Genomic DNA, 19,575 nt, shown 5'->3' with positions numbered 1-19,575 from the left:
GATTCTGACAGAACTCTGGGTCGGGGGAGGGGTGAACCGCACTGCTGTGATTTCACACGAGTTTCTCAAACCAACTATTCCTTTTTTCCCCCCCTTTTTTTTCCCCATATGGAAAGGTCACAAATTAGTATTGCAGATATCAGCTGTTTTATGATGCTTCAATTTCTTTCCAAAATCTCCAACATTTTACTGCAGCACAAATGTCTCTATCTAGTTACCAACTGACCATCATGTGAAGTCACAGCACATTTAGGGAGGGAGAAAAAAGTAAAAAGTGGAGGAAAAGGAATGTTTCTCTGTCAAAACAACTACACTTAACTTACTGCCAGGATGCATTCCTTGTATACAAGGGTGAGAGGCAACCAGAACGTGAGAGAAAGCAGATTGTTCAGTCTTATCTGACACACACACACGGGCTCAGACAAGGGAACGGGCCGAGGGGTGCTTGACCGGTCGGGACAAACAGGAAATGAATGTACGTACCGGGGAGAAGGGGTACAATAGAAACGTTATGATAGACTGGTACATAAAACAGTGTTTGCCGTGCTTGGAGGAGAAACAGTGTGCGGGGAGTGATTGTTTGTGACAATCTCCCTGGGGACAGTCGTTCCATTTACCTTTATATCCTATCTTGACTGCTCCTATTACCATTGAGGAGAGGGAAACATTTGGAAAAGAAAATTACTTATCTCTGTGGCACAAAGCTACTGTAAGACTGACAATCACATATGCTGACCGTAAACGCATGAGGAATTTTAGTGGGAGAATGTATTCTTGGCAGAGAACATATTTACTTAGCATCATTTGCTACTCTTGAGTCTCAAAATAGGTAGGCCTCACAATGCTAAGTAAACAGACTTAGATTATCTTTGTCAATATGGATGGCAGTAACCATTTGTCTTCTGTTATCACTGCCAGGCAGTCTTGTGAAAATAGCGATGTTATGATTGTGAACAAAAAAAAGCATGGTGTTGTCACTGATACTGTTGAGGCACAGAAAGGAAATCTGTTTGCCTCTATCTATAGAGGGGTTTTCATTTTCAATAAAGAAAAAAAAACTCAATAGAAGCCCTCACACGGGAAGTGAAAGAGGAAGGACATTACCTGATACTCTTGAATCCAGAGCTTGACAGGTAAAGAGGATAGAAAGAGGGCAGAAAGAGAGCGGGAGACAGAAAGGAGGGAACGATAGGGACAGAGAAAGAGAGATTTGGAGAGAAAGAGAGATTTGGAGAGACAGGGAGAGAGAGAGAGAGAGAGAGAGAGAGAGAGAGAGAGAGAGAGAGAGAGAGAGAGAGAGAGAGAGAGAGAGCAGAAAGGAAGATCAATGATCAACAGGGTTACAGTACGGATTATGCGTACCACTTAATGACACAGTAGTGTCAGTATACACAGTAAAAATGATTGAATAATGCACATCTTGGTTTTGATTATCACCCCATCCCCTTAAACAAAGGTAGCAGACACTAAACACTTTCATCTGTATGTTTCGACGGTAACACATTCTTACTGTTCCTAAAGGCCCTGTGTGCTGTCTCTCCAAAGCACAGTACAGTTTAGGAAAGCCACAAGAGTTACATTTATGTCCAATATTGACAAGGAATGTAGTTGAATCATCATGCAATCAACCGTGGGGCATTAAGCACAATGCATGTTCCTGGCATTGAACTCGGATTTAAAAATATATCTGGTTGGTGAACCAGAGAAAAGAAAATGAAAAAGCTGAGAATGAGATGATGGAAAAGTCTAAGTCAAAAATATGAAGGAAAAAAAAATGGGGTCGTGATGTGTTCCACCATGGAGTGTCCAAGCGAGTGGTCTATTCAGGGTGTAACCATGTAATGTGATTAAAGACGCTTTGTGCGGATGGAAGTTATTCACAGCCTGAAAGGAGAAGTAAGCCCCTAGTTTTCAGTAAGAATAGGTAAATTGCTGCCTATTAATCCATGGAACATCCACCGAGAGGAATTAGTTTCCTGATGGGGGTCTTCGGAGTGAAAGAAAGTGAAAAGGATGGATCTCAGTCCGTATTGAGGAGGGAGAGATTAATAAAATCAGCAATGTGACCCCGCAAATCACCCCAACTGCATTATCTTCCTCCTGGCTCGGGTGGGAACAGCTGACGGTGGAGACATGTAAATACATAATTAGGGTTCAAGAGTTTGGAGAGCGAGGTCCTTTTGTTTCAGAGAGGGACGACACGTCACCCAGAGGTCCGGGCGTCTCTGGGGGCCGAGGACTCGACGTGTGATGTCAGGGTTTAACTGCCTCTCTTTTGACAAGGCCAGGGTGTAGAGGAAGCAGGGGTCAAGAGGTCAAGAGGGAGCAACAGACCAGCTCTCATTATGCCTTCTAATACACACCACGGAGCTGTCAGACGGCAGAGAGGCTGCTCCAGAGACACAGCTGAATAAGGGTTCTCTGCTCCCTCTATACACCCTGGACTAACTGCTGGGATTTCATATGTAGCTCAGGCTGTGGTTGTTAAGTGGAGGGAGAACAATGGGAACTTTGGATTAAAATAAGGGACTTGTAAAAAAGATTCCGGGGCGCCCCCGCCGCGGTAGCTCATTGGATAAGTGCGTACCATGAAGGCTGAGGCCTTCCAGCAGCGGCCTGGGTTTGAATCTGGCCCTTTGCTGCATGTCTTCCCCTCTCTCTCTCTCTCTGCCTTTCCTGTCACACTTTTTACTTACAAACTGTCCAATAAGCATGAAAAACACCCAAACAATATTTATTCATAAAAAATAAAAAATAAAACTTGATGAATCTGAGGAAGTCAAGGTTTTCATTTGGTGTGGTTCAGACTCACCGATGCTGCAGTGCTCCCCAGTCCAGCCCTGGTGACAGTCACACTGGGCCTCCCTGCACACGCCGTGGTCAGAGCAGCGCGGGTGACAGTCCCTCTGGTCGCACTCGGACCCCACCCAGCCCTCCTCGCACTGGCAGGCCCCGCCCACGCAGGCCCCGTGAGGGCCGCACTCCACCACGCACACCTCTGCAACACCCACAACCAGACATGATTAGTACCACAACCAGGCACGATTAGAACCACAACCAGGCATGATTAGAACCACAACCAGACATGATTAGAACCAGACATGATTAGAACCACAACCAGGTATGATTAGAACCACAACCAGACATGATTAGAACCATAACTAGTCATGATTAGAACCACAACAAGACATGATTAGAACCACAACTAGACATGAGTAGAACCACTACCAGACATGATTAGAACCACATCCAGACATGATTAGAACCACAACCAGGCATGATTAGAACCACAACCAGACATGATTAGAACCACAACCAGACATGATTAGAACCACATCCAGACATGATTAGAACCAGACATGATTAGAACCACAACCAGGCATGATTATAACCACAACCAGACATGATTAGAACCACATCCAGAAATGATTAGAACCACATCCAGACATGATTAGACCCACAACTAGACATGATTAGAACCACAACCAGACATGATTAGAACCACATCCAGAAATGATTAGAACCACATCCAGACATGATTAGACCCACAACTAGACATGATTAGAACCACAACTAGACATGATTAGAACCACAACCAGGCATGATTAGAACCACAACCAGACATGATTAGAACCACAACCAGACAAGACAGAGGTGAGTGTAATAATGTATGTGGTGATTCTGTCTCTGCAAGCACAGAATCAAAATCAAAATCTGTCGTTCTACTAACGCATTCATTTAGCAGATTTTCCTTTTCCAAAGCAATGTACACAGGCGGGAATTCGAACCCGCAACCTTTTGATGGGTTGTGAAATGCTCCATCGCTGGGCACTATGCCCACACCGCTTGTTATATCTTTTAGTGCACCAGAGAACAAACACCAGAGGGAGGACCCCACTGCAGCTCTGGGCCGGACAAACAAGGACACACTAAACTGTGGAGGAATGGACAATGTCAGTCAATGTCGAATTAGTAGTCTCTGGAGAGACTAAATATGACTCGCTTATAACTCGCTAACCAATTTAAGGTTTGACGCATTTCAGATGTGTCGTCACAGTAATATCTTTGAGAGATTTTATAGGTTTAAATGCATTCAAGTGAGACGGGCCTTTCAATATGGAGAGGATAAGATTGACTACAGTGCTATATAGTACTTCCCAAACTATTTAGTGAACAACAGCCTGACTCTGTCCAGCAGTACTCTGGGATAGAAACTGTCATTACCAAATCCATAGGTGACGTTAGTGCCCAGGTGCCTTCAACAACACTAAAAGCCCCATTCTGGGAGGTAAAACACATTCAAAGACTCAAAACCTTTTAAGATCGCAGTCTCACTGTGCCAATAGTTTGCCATTATTAAAAAACATACTCGGAAAATTGCCCAAACTTTGAGACTTACAAGGTTGACACCCAATAGAAACAGAAGAAAAAATATATATATATATATATCAGCTCCAAAACGATTACTAGCTACTTTTGTGGCTGCACTTAAGCAAGGTCACAAAACAAAACGTGTTCAGAGTTTTCTTTGTGAAACCCTTTCCATCTCCTCTTGCTCGACGGCAGTCTTCCACAGCGGTTATTCCCATCTTCCTTTGAACTGAGTTTTTCTTCGATTGAGACCTTGGAGTGTACTGATTAAGCTTGGACAGCCCTATGGAATATCAACCACCCCTCCTGTGGCGAGACACTCCAGCCCTGGCCGGCCCTCTACGAGAATCCATGTAATCAATTTTTCATTAGCGTAAAGGTGTTTATCTGCTTTTAGCACGCCGACGCATCTGTGAGAGGCGGGGGCTCGATCCATGCCACGCTCGTGTTAATTAAAGTTGATTTAATTGAGGATGAGCTGATGTGATAATTAAAAAGAGAAATCCCTCTACAACCCAGGTGGGCAGTTTTTTTGGCGATGGGGGAGCGAGGGCGGGGGGGGGGGGGGGTCAGGGAGCTGCATTGACGGCGAGCTCGCCCCTTCAACCTTCACTTCTGGTATCGACAGGCGTGGGGTGTGTTCTGCTGAGAGGGGAAGGTTGCGAGTGGAATTCTTAAACCTTTACGAGTGTAACAAATGACTGTGCTTTTAAGAATGTGGTTTAAGGGAGAATGAATGGAGAGGAGAAAGTCCCTGTTCCCCAAACACAATCAGTCTTCCTTGTTGGGGGCAGGCCAGGTCTGGAGGTAACCCGCTGCTTCAGAGAGCCCCATGTCCAGCCTTCATCTCAAACTTTCAAGTCCAGTAAAACATCTAATACAAGGCTAGCTTTCAGATGGATTTCTGTAACATTCTAGATTCCTGAACCCTTAAAACACAGAAACAAGTAAAATATTTGGTCAAATTCACCACTGTTCTCCAACCATAAACTGTGCTGTGCAGCACTCAGGAGACAAGCATTAATCACCTGAGCCTTTAAACAAGAAGCAGAACAGCTTTTCAACGTGAACTCCCCCTCTGAACTCACAAATCATCTGAATAAAAGATATACGACCTGAATGTATAAAAAGCCATCTACTTGTATGGCAATGAGGTTATTTTTCAAAGCATATATCACAAGTACATATGAAGAGCTGTGACTTGACTAGCAACAGTACAGCAGTAAAAAGGTCAACATGTTTGATTTAGGTAACGTGTACCATGTACCTACACAGCAATACCATTAGTAAAAACCTTGCGGTTGCATAGGAATGGCTCCGTACTTAGTATTAGTGGTATAGGTTATCAGAAAGTGAGAGAATTCTGTGTCAGGGGTGTAAGTGGATGTTGTAAAGAGGCGTTTGAAGGATGTTTTACCAAACAAGAATTATTATTATTATTATTATTATTATTATTAATATTATTATGCAGGTTGTGGAGACTGACCCACGGAGCAGTCGACTCCTGTCCAGTCCGCCTCGCAGACGCAGGTGCCGGACTGGGTGTGGAAGGTGCCGTGGTTGGAGCACTGCTCGGGGCAGGTGCTCCTCAGGGTCTCACAGCTGCTGCCCGCCCAGCCGGGGTTACAGTGACACTCCCCATGGTGGCAGGAGCCGTGAGCGGAGCACTCGGGGTCCACACAGTCCACTGGAGAGACAGGGAGAGACAGGTTTCAGACTGTCCACTAGGGAGGGTAAAGACAGAGAGACAGGTTACAGACTGTCCACTAGAGAGGGTAAAGACAGAGAGACAGGTTTCAGACTGTCCACTAGGGAGGGTAAAGACAGAGAGACAGGTTACAGACTGTCCACTAGGGAGGGTAAAGACAGAGAGACAGGGTCCAGGCTGTCCACTAGGGAGGGTAAAGACAGAGAGACAGGGTCCAGGCTGTCCACTAGGGAGGGTAAAGACAGAGAGACAGGTTTCAGACTGTCCACTAGGGAGGGTAAAGACAGAGAGACAGGTTACAGACTGTCCACTAGGGAGGGTAAAGACAGAGAGACAGGGTCCAGGCTGTCCACTAGGGAGGGTAAAGACAGAGAGACAGGTTTCAGACTGTCCACTAGGGAGGGTAAAGACAGAGAGACAGGTTACAGACTGTCCACTAGGGCGGGTAAAGACAGAGAGACAGGTTTCAGACTGTCCACTAGGGAGGGTAAAGACAGAGAGACAGGTTTCAGACTGTCCACTAGGGAGGGTAAAGACAGAGAGACAGGTTTCAGACTGTCCACTAGGGAGGGTAAAGTCAGAGAGACAGGTTTCAGACTGTCCACTAGGGAGGGTAAAGACAGAGAGACAGGTTTCAGACTGTCCACTAGGGAGGGTAAAGTCAGAGAGACAGGTTTCAGACTGTCCACTAGGGAGGGTAAAGACAGAGAGACAGGTTACAGACTGTCCACTAGAGAGGGTAAAGACAGAGAGACAGGTTTCAGACTGTCCACTAGAGAGGGTAAAGACAGAGAGACAGGGTCCAGGCTGTCCACTAGAGAGGGTAAAGACAGAGAGACAGGGTCCAGGCTGTCCACTAGAGAGGGTAAAGACAGAGAGACAGGGTCCAGGCTGTCCACTAGAGAGGGTAAAGACAGAGAGACAGGGTTCAGGCCGTCCACTAGAGAGGGTAAAGACAGAGAGACAGGGTCCAGGCTGTCCACTAGAGAGGGTAAAGACAGGGGATGTGGGACAGTGTCCAGGACAAGAACCAGGGTTGAGACCCACCGCTCCAGAGAGAGCAAGGACGGCAAGGGTGTGACGAGAAAACAACCACACATACTGCTGTTCTGGCCTTTTCTCCAACTGACTGACTAAGACCCTGCATTTAGAATTTTTTTGTGTGAAGAAAGTTAGGAGTTAATGGCATGTTGTTTGAAGAGTTGTTTGGAGAGAATTGAGGAAAATTACTTTAAATGCCTCTCAATCCAAAACTGGAGGTTGTCCAGAAGTGGATCGTTCTCTGCTGTTTCTCCATCGAGGTGCTGTCCCACTACTGGAGACGAACAGACCTCAGGCATCTCAACAGCCAAGCAGATTCATTCACTTTACAATGAGAGCAAAAACGGGATTTAATTACTCAACTCACTCAATAACTTTTCTTACACGCCAGGCCACTGACCCCGTGATGTAAATCTGAGCAGTTAATTGCTTTGGTGACTGAACAAGGATCAATGAAGTTTAACTGATTGAACAGGGGAGCGGAAGGTTGAGGAGAAAGTGAGAGGTCCTTTCAATAAAAAGGGGAAAGGGAATCCAATGGTCAAAATTGATTCAAACAGGTGTCTTACACGGAACGAATGGCAAAGCTAATTCACCGGCGGAAAATCATCGAGTCAATTCCGTAGCCAAACAGTAACAAGGATCTCATTTACACGCAACGTATCGATATGCACACTCCAGGAATTATCCACTTGGTTGAGTAGAAAGACAGCAATTGTTTGAGCAGAGAACTGTTCCTGGGACAACCTAATCAATCCATCAACCCTGGCCGCGCTATGGGTTCCCAGGGGCAAACAGACCGCTTACCTTGCTCGCAGGCGACCCCCCGCCGGCCCGCGCCGCACATGCAGCTGCCTGCCACACAGACGCCGTGGCCACCGCACTGGGGGTCGATGCACTGGGATGAGGGCACGTCACACTCGGGACCCTTCCAGCCGCTGTAGCACTGACAGCGCCCCCTGCTGTACTGGCCGTTGTCACTGCACAGGACCGGGCAGGCAGCTGGATGACAGAAATTCAGGCCGTTACTGGACATCGAACGTTGTGTCGGTTCAGCAGACACGTTCATCTAAAAGCAGAAGACTACGGTGTTACTCTAGATGGTCAAATGTTTTGATTGTTATGAAGGATGTGGTAGGTATCAGGGGCGCAGGTTTGTTTTCACATGTTTGTGGGACAGCTTTTTTTTTATGACTGAGGAAAACTTGAATTATTTTTATAAAAAATGGGGGGGGGGAACAGATTTACCTTTTTCAAAAGTGTGTGTGGAGGGGATCCTGTCCCACTTATGTATATTGAAACCTACACCCTTGGTAGGTGTACCGTGTCAGTCTCAGTTTGTGTTAGTTGCTAATCTGGATTAATCCACTGAGGGAAGGAGTGACAAGATTCAGCCGTGCTGCATTGTTGCCTGCTGGCTGTGTTTGCTGGTGTTAGGTTGTGCTGTGTTTGCTGGTGTTAGGTTGGCCTGTGTTTGCTGGTGTTAGGTTGTGCTGTGTTTGCTGGTGTTAGGTTGTGCTGTGTTTGCTGGTGTTAGGTTGTGCTGTGTTTGCTGGTGTTAGGTTGTGCTGTGTGTGTTAGGTTGTGCTGTGTTTGCTGGTGTTAGGTTGGGCTGTGTGAACTGGCCTTAAGAGGACAGCAGTGCAGAGCGGGAGCAGGGCCTTACCTCGTGAGCAGTACGGGCCTATGAATCCTGGGAAGCAGTCACATGACCCGGACACACACTCTCCGTTGCCGTAGCAGTTGTAGGAGCATTCCATGACTGACTCTGTTGGGGGGGGGGGGTCTTGAGTTAAGGTAGTCATGACAACAATAGTCTGGGTTTTGTTCATCAATTTGTTGGTTGGTACAAAATGCACTTGAGTGGGAGATGAGATTTCTCTCCAATGTAGCATCTCTGCATATGGGGCTTGTTTCATTATCTGATTAATGTTGAGTTCATGCCTGGTCCTACTGCGTTTCAAGCTACTGTAACACTGAATCTGTTGTGACTGATTTAACATTAGCCATGCCCCCCCCCCCCCCCAAAAAAAAACAAAACAAAACAAAAAAAAAACACTAAAACACAACAAAAAACTGGAAAAGGAAAAAATGCTATTCAATCTGCTCTCAGAATATTTCTATTTCCTTGACACGTTTCATTTTCCTGTCAGGAAATTTCCATTGAGTTACTGATCATGCCTAGATGCACCAGAATCTCTGAAGTGTTTACAGCTTTGTAAATCCCCCAGAAGTTGAAGTTAATCTGACATATCCCACAGACAGATCTTCTGTTCATCCAACAGACCATCGCTCATAAAAGCCGCCGCTCCCCAAAGGGCCAGGGCTCATTTCGATTGTGTTAAGAGGGCAAACTTTTTTGTTATTGCTTTCACAGACTCGTATTGGATGTTCACTTAACTGCCATGAGATCGGGGCAGGAGATTCTGACCCTTACAAACGTCGATAACTTAATATCTTTAAGAAACACCTCACAGGAATGCTCAAAGGATTGCGAAATGTTGACTAAACCTGAGTGCTTTCTTACCCCAAACCCATGATGTCAGAGAGAAACTTCTAACCGCTCGAAAAGCCTCACACTCACAACAACAAAAAAGCACATTCAAGCGTTTTCCCAATCACTGCAGCAACACAGTTCACAACATACAATCCCTCCTCACCCATCTCCGCTTGGGTCTTACCCTGGACGACGGTGTTGTAGGACACGGCCTCCAGACCGCGACCATCGTTGTAGAAGGCCAGGTGCCACACCCCGGCATCCAGGTACTGGATGAAGCCGGCCTGGTGGAGACTGACTTGCCACTCCGCTCGCGTCTTCAGTGGCTCCGACCCCGTTTGCCTGTCTTTAGCGATTAGCCGGCTGCCATCCAACAACTCCACAAAGTCATACTGAAAGACATGGCAGAAAGAGAACGGTGGCTTATCAAACTCGAAGAGAGGTGAATATTTGAGCGGCAAGGTGGGAAGTATTGTGTTCCATTTGTAACAGACGTGGTTTTGAAAGCTCCATTAGATGCATACTCTCGACTTCCAAGCACAACCACTACCAACTACGCCAACGAAAAGCTGGCTCTTTGTCAATGTGGGTGGCCTATTACATACCTGAGGAGTGAATTTCACCAGTTCACACTGGTTACACGTTGTATTAATGTGCAAGGAGGGGGAACGTTTGAGGCTACGACGGAGGTAGAACAGAGGAGAAAAAAAAGGTTGGTTTGGTGCTCGGTAAACACAGCCCAACCGCCATCGCCAAACTTGATTCTTCACAGTGCGTTGTAGTACTGTCTTTAACATACACAGGACTAAAACAGCCTTTTATAGGGTTGGGTAAGAAAAAAACGTATTAAAGACGGATTTAGCAGTCTGGAATGCGACACAAGCTAACCCCTCAATTGACTCACCACTGATAGGAAATAAAGCATTAGAGAAAGAGTGAAAGGAGGCAACACTGATTTAAAGCCCTTGACAGGAGCAGATGGGTTGAAGGGGATATTAACCTGGTGGAAGTGGAGTTCTTTGTGTTGTCGGCCGGAGGGGTAAGTAATAAAACAGATCAGGCCCCCAGGGTGAGTGAATACGTCTCGATTAGCTGCCTTGAAAGCCCCCTTCCACATCTCATGCTCACCATCCCACATAATAACAGGCAAAAGGAAAAAAACAGGGCAAGGCCAAACAACAACGCAGATGGCGAGAGGAATACTTAAGAACTTGTGAATTAGAACGCGAGTGAAAGTTTGTCTCCCGGAAACTTGTCTTTGAAGACATTATAGAAGTGGAGTGGGACAGGTATTAAACCGTGTAAGAGGTGTGTCCTTGGTGGAGGAGACACGGGGGAACTGGACTTGCTTCTTCCAAGCTGCTCTTTTTGTCCGGAGCAGTGGATGTCTCAGTCAATAGCTCTCATTGAGGTCTTTCATGCTCAGTTAGCTAAACGCATCAATCCACCCTCTCACTGTCCCCAGAGCCACTGAAGAGACAGTTTTCACAAAGGCGATCTGGGCAGTCTAGGCGTCAGGCATTGACAACCTTCGATGCTCAACAATCGACGCAGACGTGCCTTTTCAAACGACGCTTTCTCTTTGATTTTGTCAGATTTTGTTTCTTTCAGCAGCATTATCTCACTTATCTGTCGTCACTCGCTCACTTTTCTTTGCATTTTTATCTACCAGCAACCTGGGCTGCCTGCACACCTGTGCCAGGAGAACATGTTAAGAAGGTGGGAGCTCCTTGGATCAGGACTGAAGAGCGTACCACATAAGACCTATCCGCAGGGGCCCAGATTCGATTCAAGCCTGGGTCATAACCTGTACGACCTCCCCTACATCTCCTGTTTCTATTACAATAGAGCAGAAATGCCAAAAGATATACCTATAATATATATATTTTTTTTTTATTTAGTGGAAATTACGTGGAAAATAAGAGTCTGATATCTGATATTTACCTGAGTGTGAGTTGGAGGGAGACCCTTCCTCCCATACACTCCAATCAGAGCGTTCTTCTGGACAGAGATGTTGAACTTGAGGAAGTGAGGTTTCTCCATTGCCAGCCGAGAGCGCCAGAATACCCCAGGAGGAATTCCCTGAGTCACCCTCCGGCCCACTTCCACTTGCCCGCTGTCTATAGAGTTGTTCTCCTGATGGACCAAACCATTCCTTCCTGGAGGGGAAAAATGTTAACCAGTTACAACTAGCATCTCAGAACTAAAAAATACAGTACGGTACATTTTTTCTATTGCAGGGATGCTACTTAAAGGTCATATTCCTATTCACTATATTGCTGCACTTCATGTGTTTCTTCGTTATCAATATTTAGGCCAAAGACATGTTCCTGGCAAGAAAAGGACCACATTTAAACAATCCTGTGAGGGCAGGCTAGGAATGTATTGCTAAGCCCTTCCCTATCATTTTTGAGTGATCCCGATCACTCATACGGATTCTAAGTAAACAACTAAATGTAATATCCACCAATGTGCAACCCCTGGTTCAATAACAACAAATGAAAAGATTGAGTGATTGCTTTTTAAATGTTATTCTAGAAGCAAATCTAGATGTCCACTTCCACACAAACCAAGGCCAACCATATAAGCAAAATAACTTGTGATTGGATGGATGTGATTAAAATATTAATACAATTTACTCTTTAGTCATTAGTTTAAGCAATGCATCAACTCACAATTACACCCCTAAAAACATGGAGACGACTCCCCACTTTCTGGATCAACAACTACCAATCTCAGTGGATAAATGACCGGAGGTTAAAAACGTCTTCGATTATTTTAATTATTACATTTCATGGTGGTTGTCTACATTACTAATTATTTAGACCTCTGAGAGAGGTTCATGCATGCTTTTAGTTATTTATCAACGTGTGTGTGTGTGTGTGCTTGTCTTTCTGTGTCTGTGTGCATTCTTGTGTAATGAGGTCATTCCCTGTCACTTTACCTTTCCTCAAAATGAAGCTACAGAGCCAAGTTTAGCTCCAGGGATAAAATAGCCTGCTATCGATTGCCTTTAAACAGTCCAAAACTGTCTTGACGTGGTGTCTTAATTACCAGTACTTATGAGGATTTAAATCTACCACAGTTTAAACAATTGAGCTTTCACCTATCCCCTTAAACCCAATTAATGGCTTCATGGCCGTGCATTCTAAGTACTTCTGTGTGCTCTAGGGTTAATTCAGTGGCCTTTTGCTTTAAAGGTGAGGAAGGTAGAGAGTATTCTGCAAGACACTGAATACAAAATGATAGATAATTATGATTAGGCTGACAAAAGCTTCCTGAACTGTGAGTATTAGAATTCTGGAGGCAAAGACAGTCAAGTCTCCAGAAATTATCATACTGACCAACTTAGATATTTAGCCTAACCAAGCCCAAAAAGAGATGTAACAAATACAATTTTCTAAAACCAAGTGAATGTTCAAACCAGCAGATTGACCAGGAAAAAAGCACATCATTCACCCAGAAAAGATACCTTTCCACAGTGCCTTATCTCCACAATTATTCTTTTTTGAAACTGTTGCATCAAAACTAAGAAAAAAAGGACAATCCTGTGTAAAAATGGTCCTGACTTCATCTTCCCTTTCTACTGATATTATTAAGTATTTACTCATATTGCATTTCATTAAACCCATTTGACACAAGCTGATTCAAACAATGTTTTACCCTAGCTGGAATTGCGGGATGAAAATATCCCCCCCAAAACATAGATAAGCTCAAAATAGATTTTTGGAAATGTGGTTTGAAACATTTCCAATTGAAATTGTTGTCTAGCAAGTAATTGGTTTGTTGCCTAGGTTTCCAGAAGGCGAGATATAAGTACTCGCGCACAAATTCAACAAGCGAGAGTTGTACAGGTAGCTGTGAGCAAGCGCCTGGCAGGCTCTCAGAGGTTAAATCTGCTCGCGCCGAGTTCTGCTATCTGCATGTGTGAAACAATATATACGCTAGCGACTTTTGACACAAATCTGTCGCCATAGCGGAGACACAAGCAACGCGAGACAAACATACTGACATCAACATTATGTAGAGCCAACATTTTGGGACTAGTTAGAGAGGGAATAATAATAACAACAAATATAGATGAAAACGAATATGGGTTGGGCTTTGCCAAAAGCAACAAACCAAAAGCGAATACGTTATTATGAAGTGGGATAAAGGATATCGTCCGTTACACTACAGGCCTGCGGTGGTCTTCATCCTCCTTACCACTGTCGGCTGAGAGGGCCGTCACCACGCTCGGCATCGTGGGCCGCAACTGCCCCGCTCCGTTCTCGAATGCCGGCGGGTTCTCCATCTCCTGGAGCTGCCAGTTCAGGCCTAACAGGTGCATGGCTGTGAAGGGAACAAAACAAGGAGTACAGCGTGGGTTTCCAACCATGGTGTTAAAAGATGAAAAACCTGCAGGACAACATATCCAGGTCATCCGTATGTAAGAACACGACAACAACTTGTGTGGAACACCCTCGTCTTCTTTCAGCTTTTTGTAGGTTTCATTACCTCTCCATGGAGTGGCCTATATGTAAGCACGGCTGACTGTACAATTGAAAGAGGTCAGACAAAGCTAGTTCAATCCATAGAAGAACACTGTTGCGTTTCCATATTTCCTTGGGGAGAGCTTGTCATTAACACACACACAAGCATGTCTGGAAACAAACAAGCAATGCATCAAAGCAAGCAGCAGGTGTAATCCTATTTTACCCCGGAATCAGACTGGAGAAAGAAGTCTTCTATTCTCCTTGGCTTTTACAAAACAGGGTAAAATGAGAAGCAGACACGAAAACCGTGTGTATGAACATGTTTGTATGTATGTATGTATGTATGTATGTATGTGCGTGTGTGTGTATGAATGTGTGTGTGTTACGAAGACAGAGGGCAACAGAAACAGGGGAGGAGAAACACTTCTAGTCATCTTACATAACAACAGTGTCTCGCTTTCATTCTTCCAATCTCATCCTCTCCTGTGTATTGGGGACGGCATCAAACTGTTTCGGGAAACCGTGTTTTATGAGTGTGTGGGAAGACTATCAGAGGGCCAACCTTTGTCAAAGTCGCCAGCCAGGGAACATGCTGAGGAGGCACCATCGCCCCAAACTCTTGATTTCCCAACATTTGATCTGCTGGCGGAACTTTTTTCAAACGTCTTGCTTCGGAATATTGACTGCAGCAGATAACTCAGCGGGTGGAAGGGAGCGATTCAGTAGAATCAGAAGGAATATCAAATACAATCAAACAAAAACAACACGACGGAGAGGGCGCATGGACGCCATGCAGAGCGCCAGTCAGTTACCTGTTCTTGTTTGGAGGCTAATTCACAACTTGCATGTCGTTCGAGGCTAAACAGGGAGTTGTAAAACAACAGTAAAAATCTGATATCTGTTAGCTAATTCTTATATTTACTGCAGAGAGCTAGCATCTACTTTTGTCTTCCACGGTGTACTCACGCCCACACACACACCTGTGTCGGGGTGTCTGTAGGTGTCTGAGGGAGTGAGTGCTCCAGTCCGCGGGCTGCCTCAGAAGGCGTGTGTGACTGTGTGCTGCAGCTATTTAGGACATGGCACCTGGCAGGTGAATTGGCCCCAGATGAAAGAGAGAGGAGGAGAGGTGAAAGACCCAGATGCACCTGCAGCCTCTGGCAGAGGAAACCTGCATCTACTTGACTCACACTCAGGCACAAACATTTGGAAATTGATGGTGAGGAACACACATGCGCTGAAAGAGTTCACAACACGTCTCACAGGAAAGCAGGCACACACACACGCACACACACACACACACATAATATGCGCCAGTGGCTCACCGGTTACAGGTGCGTAGCACAGAGGCTGAGGCCTTGCTAAAGGAGCCCGGGTTTGATTCCACCCAGGGCCATTTCCTGCATGTCCTCCAACCTCTACCGTCACTCTACACTGTCTCTATCCCAAAAGCGGAAATGGCCTCAAATACATCTTACAAAAAACAACTAAAGCACAATATAAACGTAATCTCAAGCAGCATTTACAACACATAAGAACACTGGAATTGTAGTCTGTATCAAGATCAAGATCACAAATTGTTCAAATCAAACCCAGGATCAAATAATAAAGACATGCATCAGTAATAACAATAAGTAACTTCGACGACCTTCTACCATGGAACACACTCCTATCTATGTTTCCCAATCTATTCTTTCCTTTGCATCACCTCCACACAGCAATATTTCTCTCTGTGTGATCATGTTTTATTATGCACCTTTGAACACAGTATAAATCCTTTTCTGGTTGTGGGGAAAGTCACACAGCTTAAGATTAAAGACGAGCGTGACACAGGTGGATAGTGCGGAGGGATAAAACTCCAGACGTTTTATCGCCGTGGTCAAGACACCAAAGGTTAACAAAGAGTGAGCTTTGATGCATTTTAGAACAAAAAAATAAACGTCCACAAGCCTCCTCATGGAGAGTTATGTCCTGGGGGGCAATGGGCCTGTGTACAACTCTTCCCCTTCCTGGCAAAGATAAAAGCACTTCCTGTAAGTAGAGGCTATACACATTTGGCTGCACTACAAACTGTTCACGTACGGCTCCTTTAAACTTCAAGAGCTTTTGAGTCCTTCTCCGTTTTTTAAGGGGATGTTGTTTGTTTTGCTGTAGTTTGTCCGTGTCTGACAGAGTAATTTGGTCTGTTCAGAGGACTGTTTGAACTAGCCAGCGTGTGTCTAGCAGGGCTCCTGTGGATTGGAATGAGTCTGCCCCTTCTGCTGGCCTGTTATGAGAATAGTGAGATGATGCACTGGCCCTGTCAGGGTGAAATGACCCCCTATCTGAATCGGCATCAACTGTCTCATCAGAATCCACTCAGGTGAGGAGCCGCCATGCAGACTGTTGGGGGCACAGTGAATAATATCACATACTGAGTCTGTGCAAGAGGCCACTGGAGGGAATCACGGCAAAGGTGTGTTTATACTGGCGGAAAGACAGAGGGTGTTAAATCAGGACGCAGAGGGCTTCCTGTACACCGGCTGAGCCCTGGTAACGGCTTTGGCACAGGGACGGTGTCGACCCTCGCTGACGAGGCCTGGTTCCGTTAAAAAGCCGTCACGGCCGAGGCGTAGAGGATGACGGTTCACGGCTGATAAACACGTTGGTGAAAGATAGCGGCGCGGCCGTGGTTACCGTAGTTACCTATGCAGTAGCAGAGGAGGAGCGACAGCAGGATGGCCACAGCCACAGCGCTCAGGGCAGTGCACCTCCAGGAGCAGTGTTTGGGCGACTTCTTGAACTTGAACGCTCCCCTGGAGAGGGTGTTTCTGGGTAGCGGGCGGGCCGGGGTGGAGTAGACGGCGCCTGTTGCCATGGTGTAACCTGGGGTCGCCGTGCCGAAGAACGGTGTTGTCCCTGGACCCGTTTTAAAGAGGAAATGTCTGAGGAGGGGAGGGGGGGAGCGGGGGAGAAAAACAAAATTACAAAAGAAAAGTTAAAAGCGTCAACAAGGTCCTTCCAACCCTGTAATGAGGTGTTGACAGGTTTAAGAAAGTACCACACGTCCTTTCCAATCCCACATCTGATTGGCCCACAGCTGGTGCCAGTTCTCTACATGTGTCCTTTGATGAAGCTTTGATATCAGAGTCCAATCGAGAATGTTCTCCAATACGGGCCAACACCCCTGGCCATCCTGGACTGACGCTGACATTGTTAAAGGTGAGCCAGAAGCACCCCATAAAAACAATCATCTCCCACTTGCCCTTTTACAGCAGGGACTGACTAATAGGCCATTATACCTGTTGTAATTAAGAAGGTTTAATCAAATGTTCTACTCTAGATTGTCCTATTAACTTTTTTAAACCCTTGTGAAAACCTCTTAAGCAAATGAATTAAGCCTCGTTGCTGTGCTTGCTTCACTTAGGGATGAATGGCAGAAACAAAAACCTTTAGGGTTTCCAACAAGACAGAAGGAAATCAGAGAGGAGAACCATTCATCTCTGGCGTGCCGGTGATCTACTTACTAAAGATTACAACTTTACAGGCGTAACAAAAATACGTTATAACCCTTGAAGTACAGCTATCTCTTTTGGAAGGCAGACAGGAGGCTTCCACTCTATAAATGTTAAAAAGCCTCCGTCTCTATCCAAATAACCGCTATACGTGCACACTTAAGACAAGCGTCTTAAACATGATTTAATTATGCAAAATGCAATTCATGAAAAATATTATGCCGTTATGTAAAAGAGAGTACAGAAAATATGTCATATGTCACTTACAAGCTGCGTTTCATCTTTTTAAACAGGCGTTTCTTTACACATCATCGAGGCACCTTTTAAAGGCCTTTATAAAACATTAATGACGCTCGCTAACGTCAGTAGAGAGGATTGTTATTCCACAGCAGAGACACAAAATTAGAGCCCCTGCTTGTTCATAAAAAGTAAAGACTACAAAAGGTAAAGACCAAAGATAATCTGTTGTGCTTTCAAATCCATTAATCGTATTTCTTCACATTCTGTCCTCTTAGGCTGTGTCCTTCTGTAAAAGCTTTTGATCAATGTCTGACTAACAGGACAAATGTCAGATATGGATTGCTCGGCATCTCTAAAGACCAGATTGACACGCACAGTCATGGACAGATGGAGGATCTTAGTTTAAAAGGTTACAAGATGTCACTCCAGAATGGCAATGTTTCCTGTGCAATCTAGATTGGCATAGTCCAAGACGTGGCACAGTTTGGTTTGAGGAGACTTTTGTAGGGTGCTGGTGGGCTTCGGGTTCAAAGTATTCATTGCTGCCACAGTGTGCCAGACACATGAGTATATCAACCTTTAAGGTGGGGGGTGGGGGGATGGGGGGTGGGGGGTGTGGGGTTAGAAGAACAACGGGTTGCCAGGGTGAAACTATTTTAATTTACGACTCGAGGAGTCCGAAACAAAGTTCAAAAAAACTTTTGTCTTCTGTGTTATGAATGCAGTAGCTGCCGTACTGTACAATGGATGTGCTGGACGTGGTAGTTTTCGACGAATGGTTTTGCAAAATAGCGGAAAGGCAGCGTGAACGCTGAATAGGTCTGGTGATGAAATGCTTCTGGACGTGGTAAACAAACAGAAGGGCAGTTTGCATGTCTGGGCCCCTACATGCCGGGTGACCGTATGTAATTGATTAAAGACAATGTGACACAAAGAAGCACATTACTATGCTAATCCCAACAGCCCTATTGATATGGATGGGGAATCTGTGTTTTTTTGGAAGGGTGTGCATGTATGGCACTCTCCTTGACGAAGCACTAGCCAGACAATGGGCCGACTGGAGCCTTTATCTTTCCTCGCCCTCCTTGATGGAGGTGACATTTCAAAAGCACCCTTACAGGGGAGACGAAATACAAAAACATCCAGTAGGCGGATTTGGACCCTGCTAAGCTCCCAGAATACGCGGTAAACTAAAAACAATGAGACTCGGTGCTCCTCAGTCTGTGTAATCGCACTGCCGGCGGATGCGTTGAGTTAGAGATAGCATTCCAAAGTGAAAAGTGGAAGATGACGACTATTAATTCCACGACTGAGGCAGTCTTCTGCTGAGTTCTGTTCTCCTCTCCTTCAACACTCCTCCCTCGCTCATATCCCCTCTTTCTATCCCGTTGCGCCACCTGCCCTCGCAGTTGGGAGTCTGGTAGCAGGTGCTCGTCTAGCTTTGCGTGTGTGACGGTATTTTGAGGGTGGATCCCTGATGTTTGTGTGCCGTTGTGCACACAGAGAACAGCAGGGCGCCATTTTGACACAGTGTGCTTGGGTTGTTTGCACACTGTGCCAAAGGATTTAATGAGTTTGATTAGATTTAGGAAAAAAAAAAATATGTTCGGATTTATGCATATAGGTCCCCAGCACAGGTGGTTCATGGCACAAGGGTTTGAGTTGGGTTCCTTACATAGACTTGCCGAAACTATACAGTATGAAAACCAATTTTGTATAGAAAATCTATTGAACGCATTTTCTTTCAGA

General features: G+C 45.4%; 1 protein-coding gene across 1 annotated transcript in view; it reads right to left on the bottom strand.

Annotated features, from left to right (window-relative positions):
- LOC146301811 (teneurin-3) overlaps positions 1 to 19,575 on the bottom strand; it is a 98,611-nt gene that overhangs the window by 32,166 nt on the left and 46,870 nt on the right. The window contains exons 5-14 of the mRNA XM_084697050.1: positions 16,778 to 17,016; positions 13,824 to 13,949; positions 11,562 to 11,776; positions 9,802 to 10,009; positions 8,787 to 8,888; positions 7,928 to 8,122; positions 5,858 to 6,058; positions 2,813 to 2,998; positions 1,105 to 1,125; positions 618 to 641 (exon numbers count right to left, since the gene is read on the bottom strand). Of these exons, the coding sequence (XP_084553176.1) occupies positions 618 to 641; positions 1,105 to 1,125; positions 2,813 to 2,998; positions 5,858 to 6,058; positions 7,928 to 8,122; positions 8,787 to 8,888; positions 9,802 to 10,009; positions 11,562 to 11,776; positions 13,824 to 13,949; positions 16,778 to 17,016 (1,517 nt within the window). The remainder of the gene's footprint in view (positions 1 to 617; positions 642 to 1,104; positions 1,126 to 2,812; positions 2,999 to 5,857; positions 6,059 to 7,927; positions 8,123 to 8,786; positions 8,889 to 9,801; positions 10,010 to 11,561; positions 11,777 to 13,823; positions 13,950 to 16,777; positions 17,017 to 19,575) is intronic.

The sequence above is a fragment of the Hypomesus nipponensis genome, chromosome 1 (genome assembly GCF_054491055.1).
Source record: "Hypomesus nipponensis isolate SF chromosome 1, ASM5449105v1, whole genome shotgun sequence".
Classification (NCBI taxonomy): Eukaryota; Metazoa; Chordata; class Actinopteri; order Osmeriformes; family Osmeridae; genus Hypomesus; species Hypomesus nipponensis.
The sequence above is the reverse complement of the archived record's forward strand: the minus strand, read 5'-3'. Positions and strand labels throughout refer to the sequence as shown.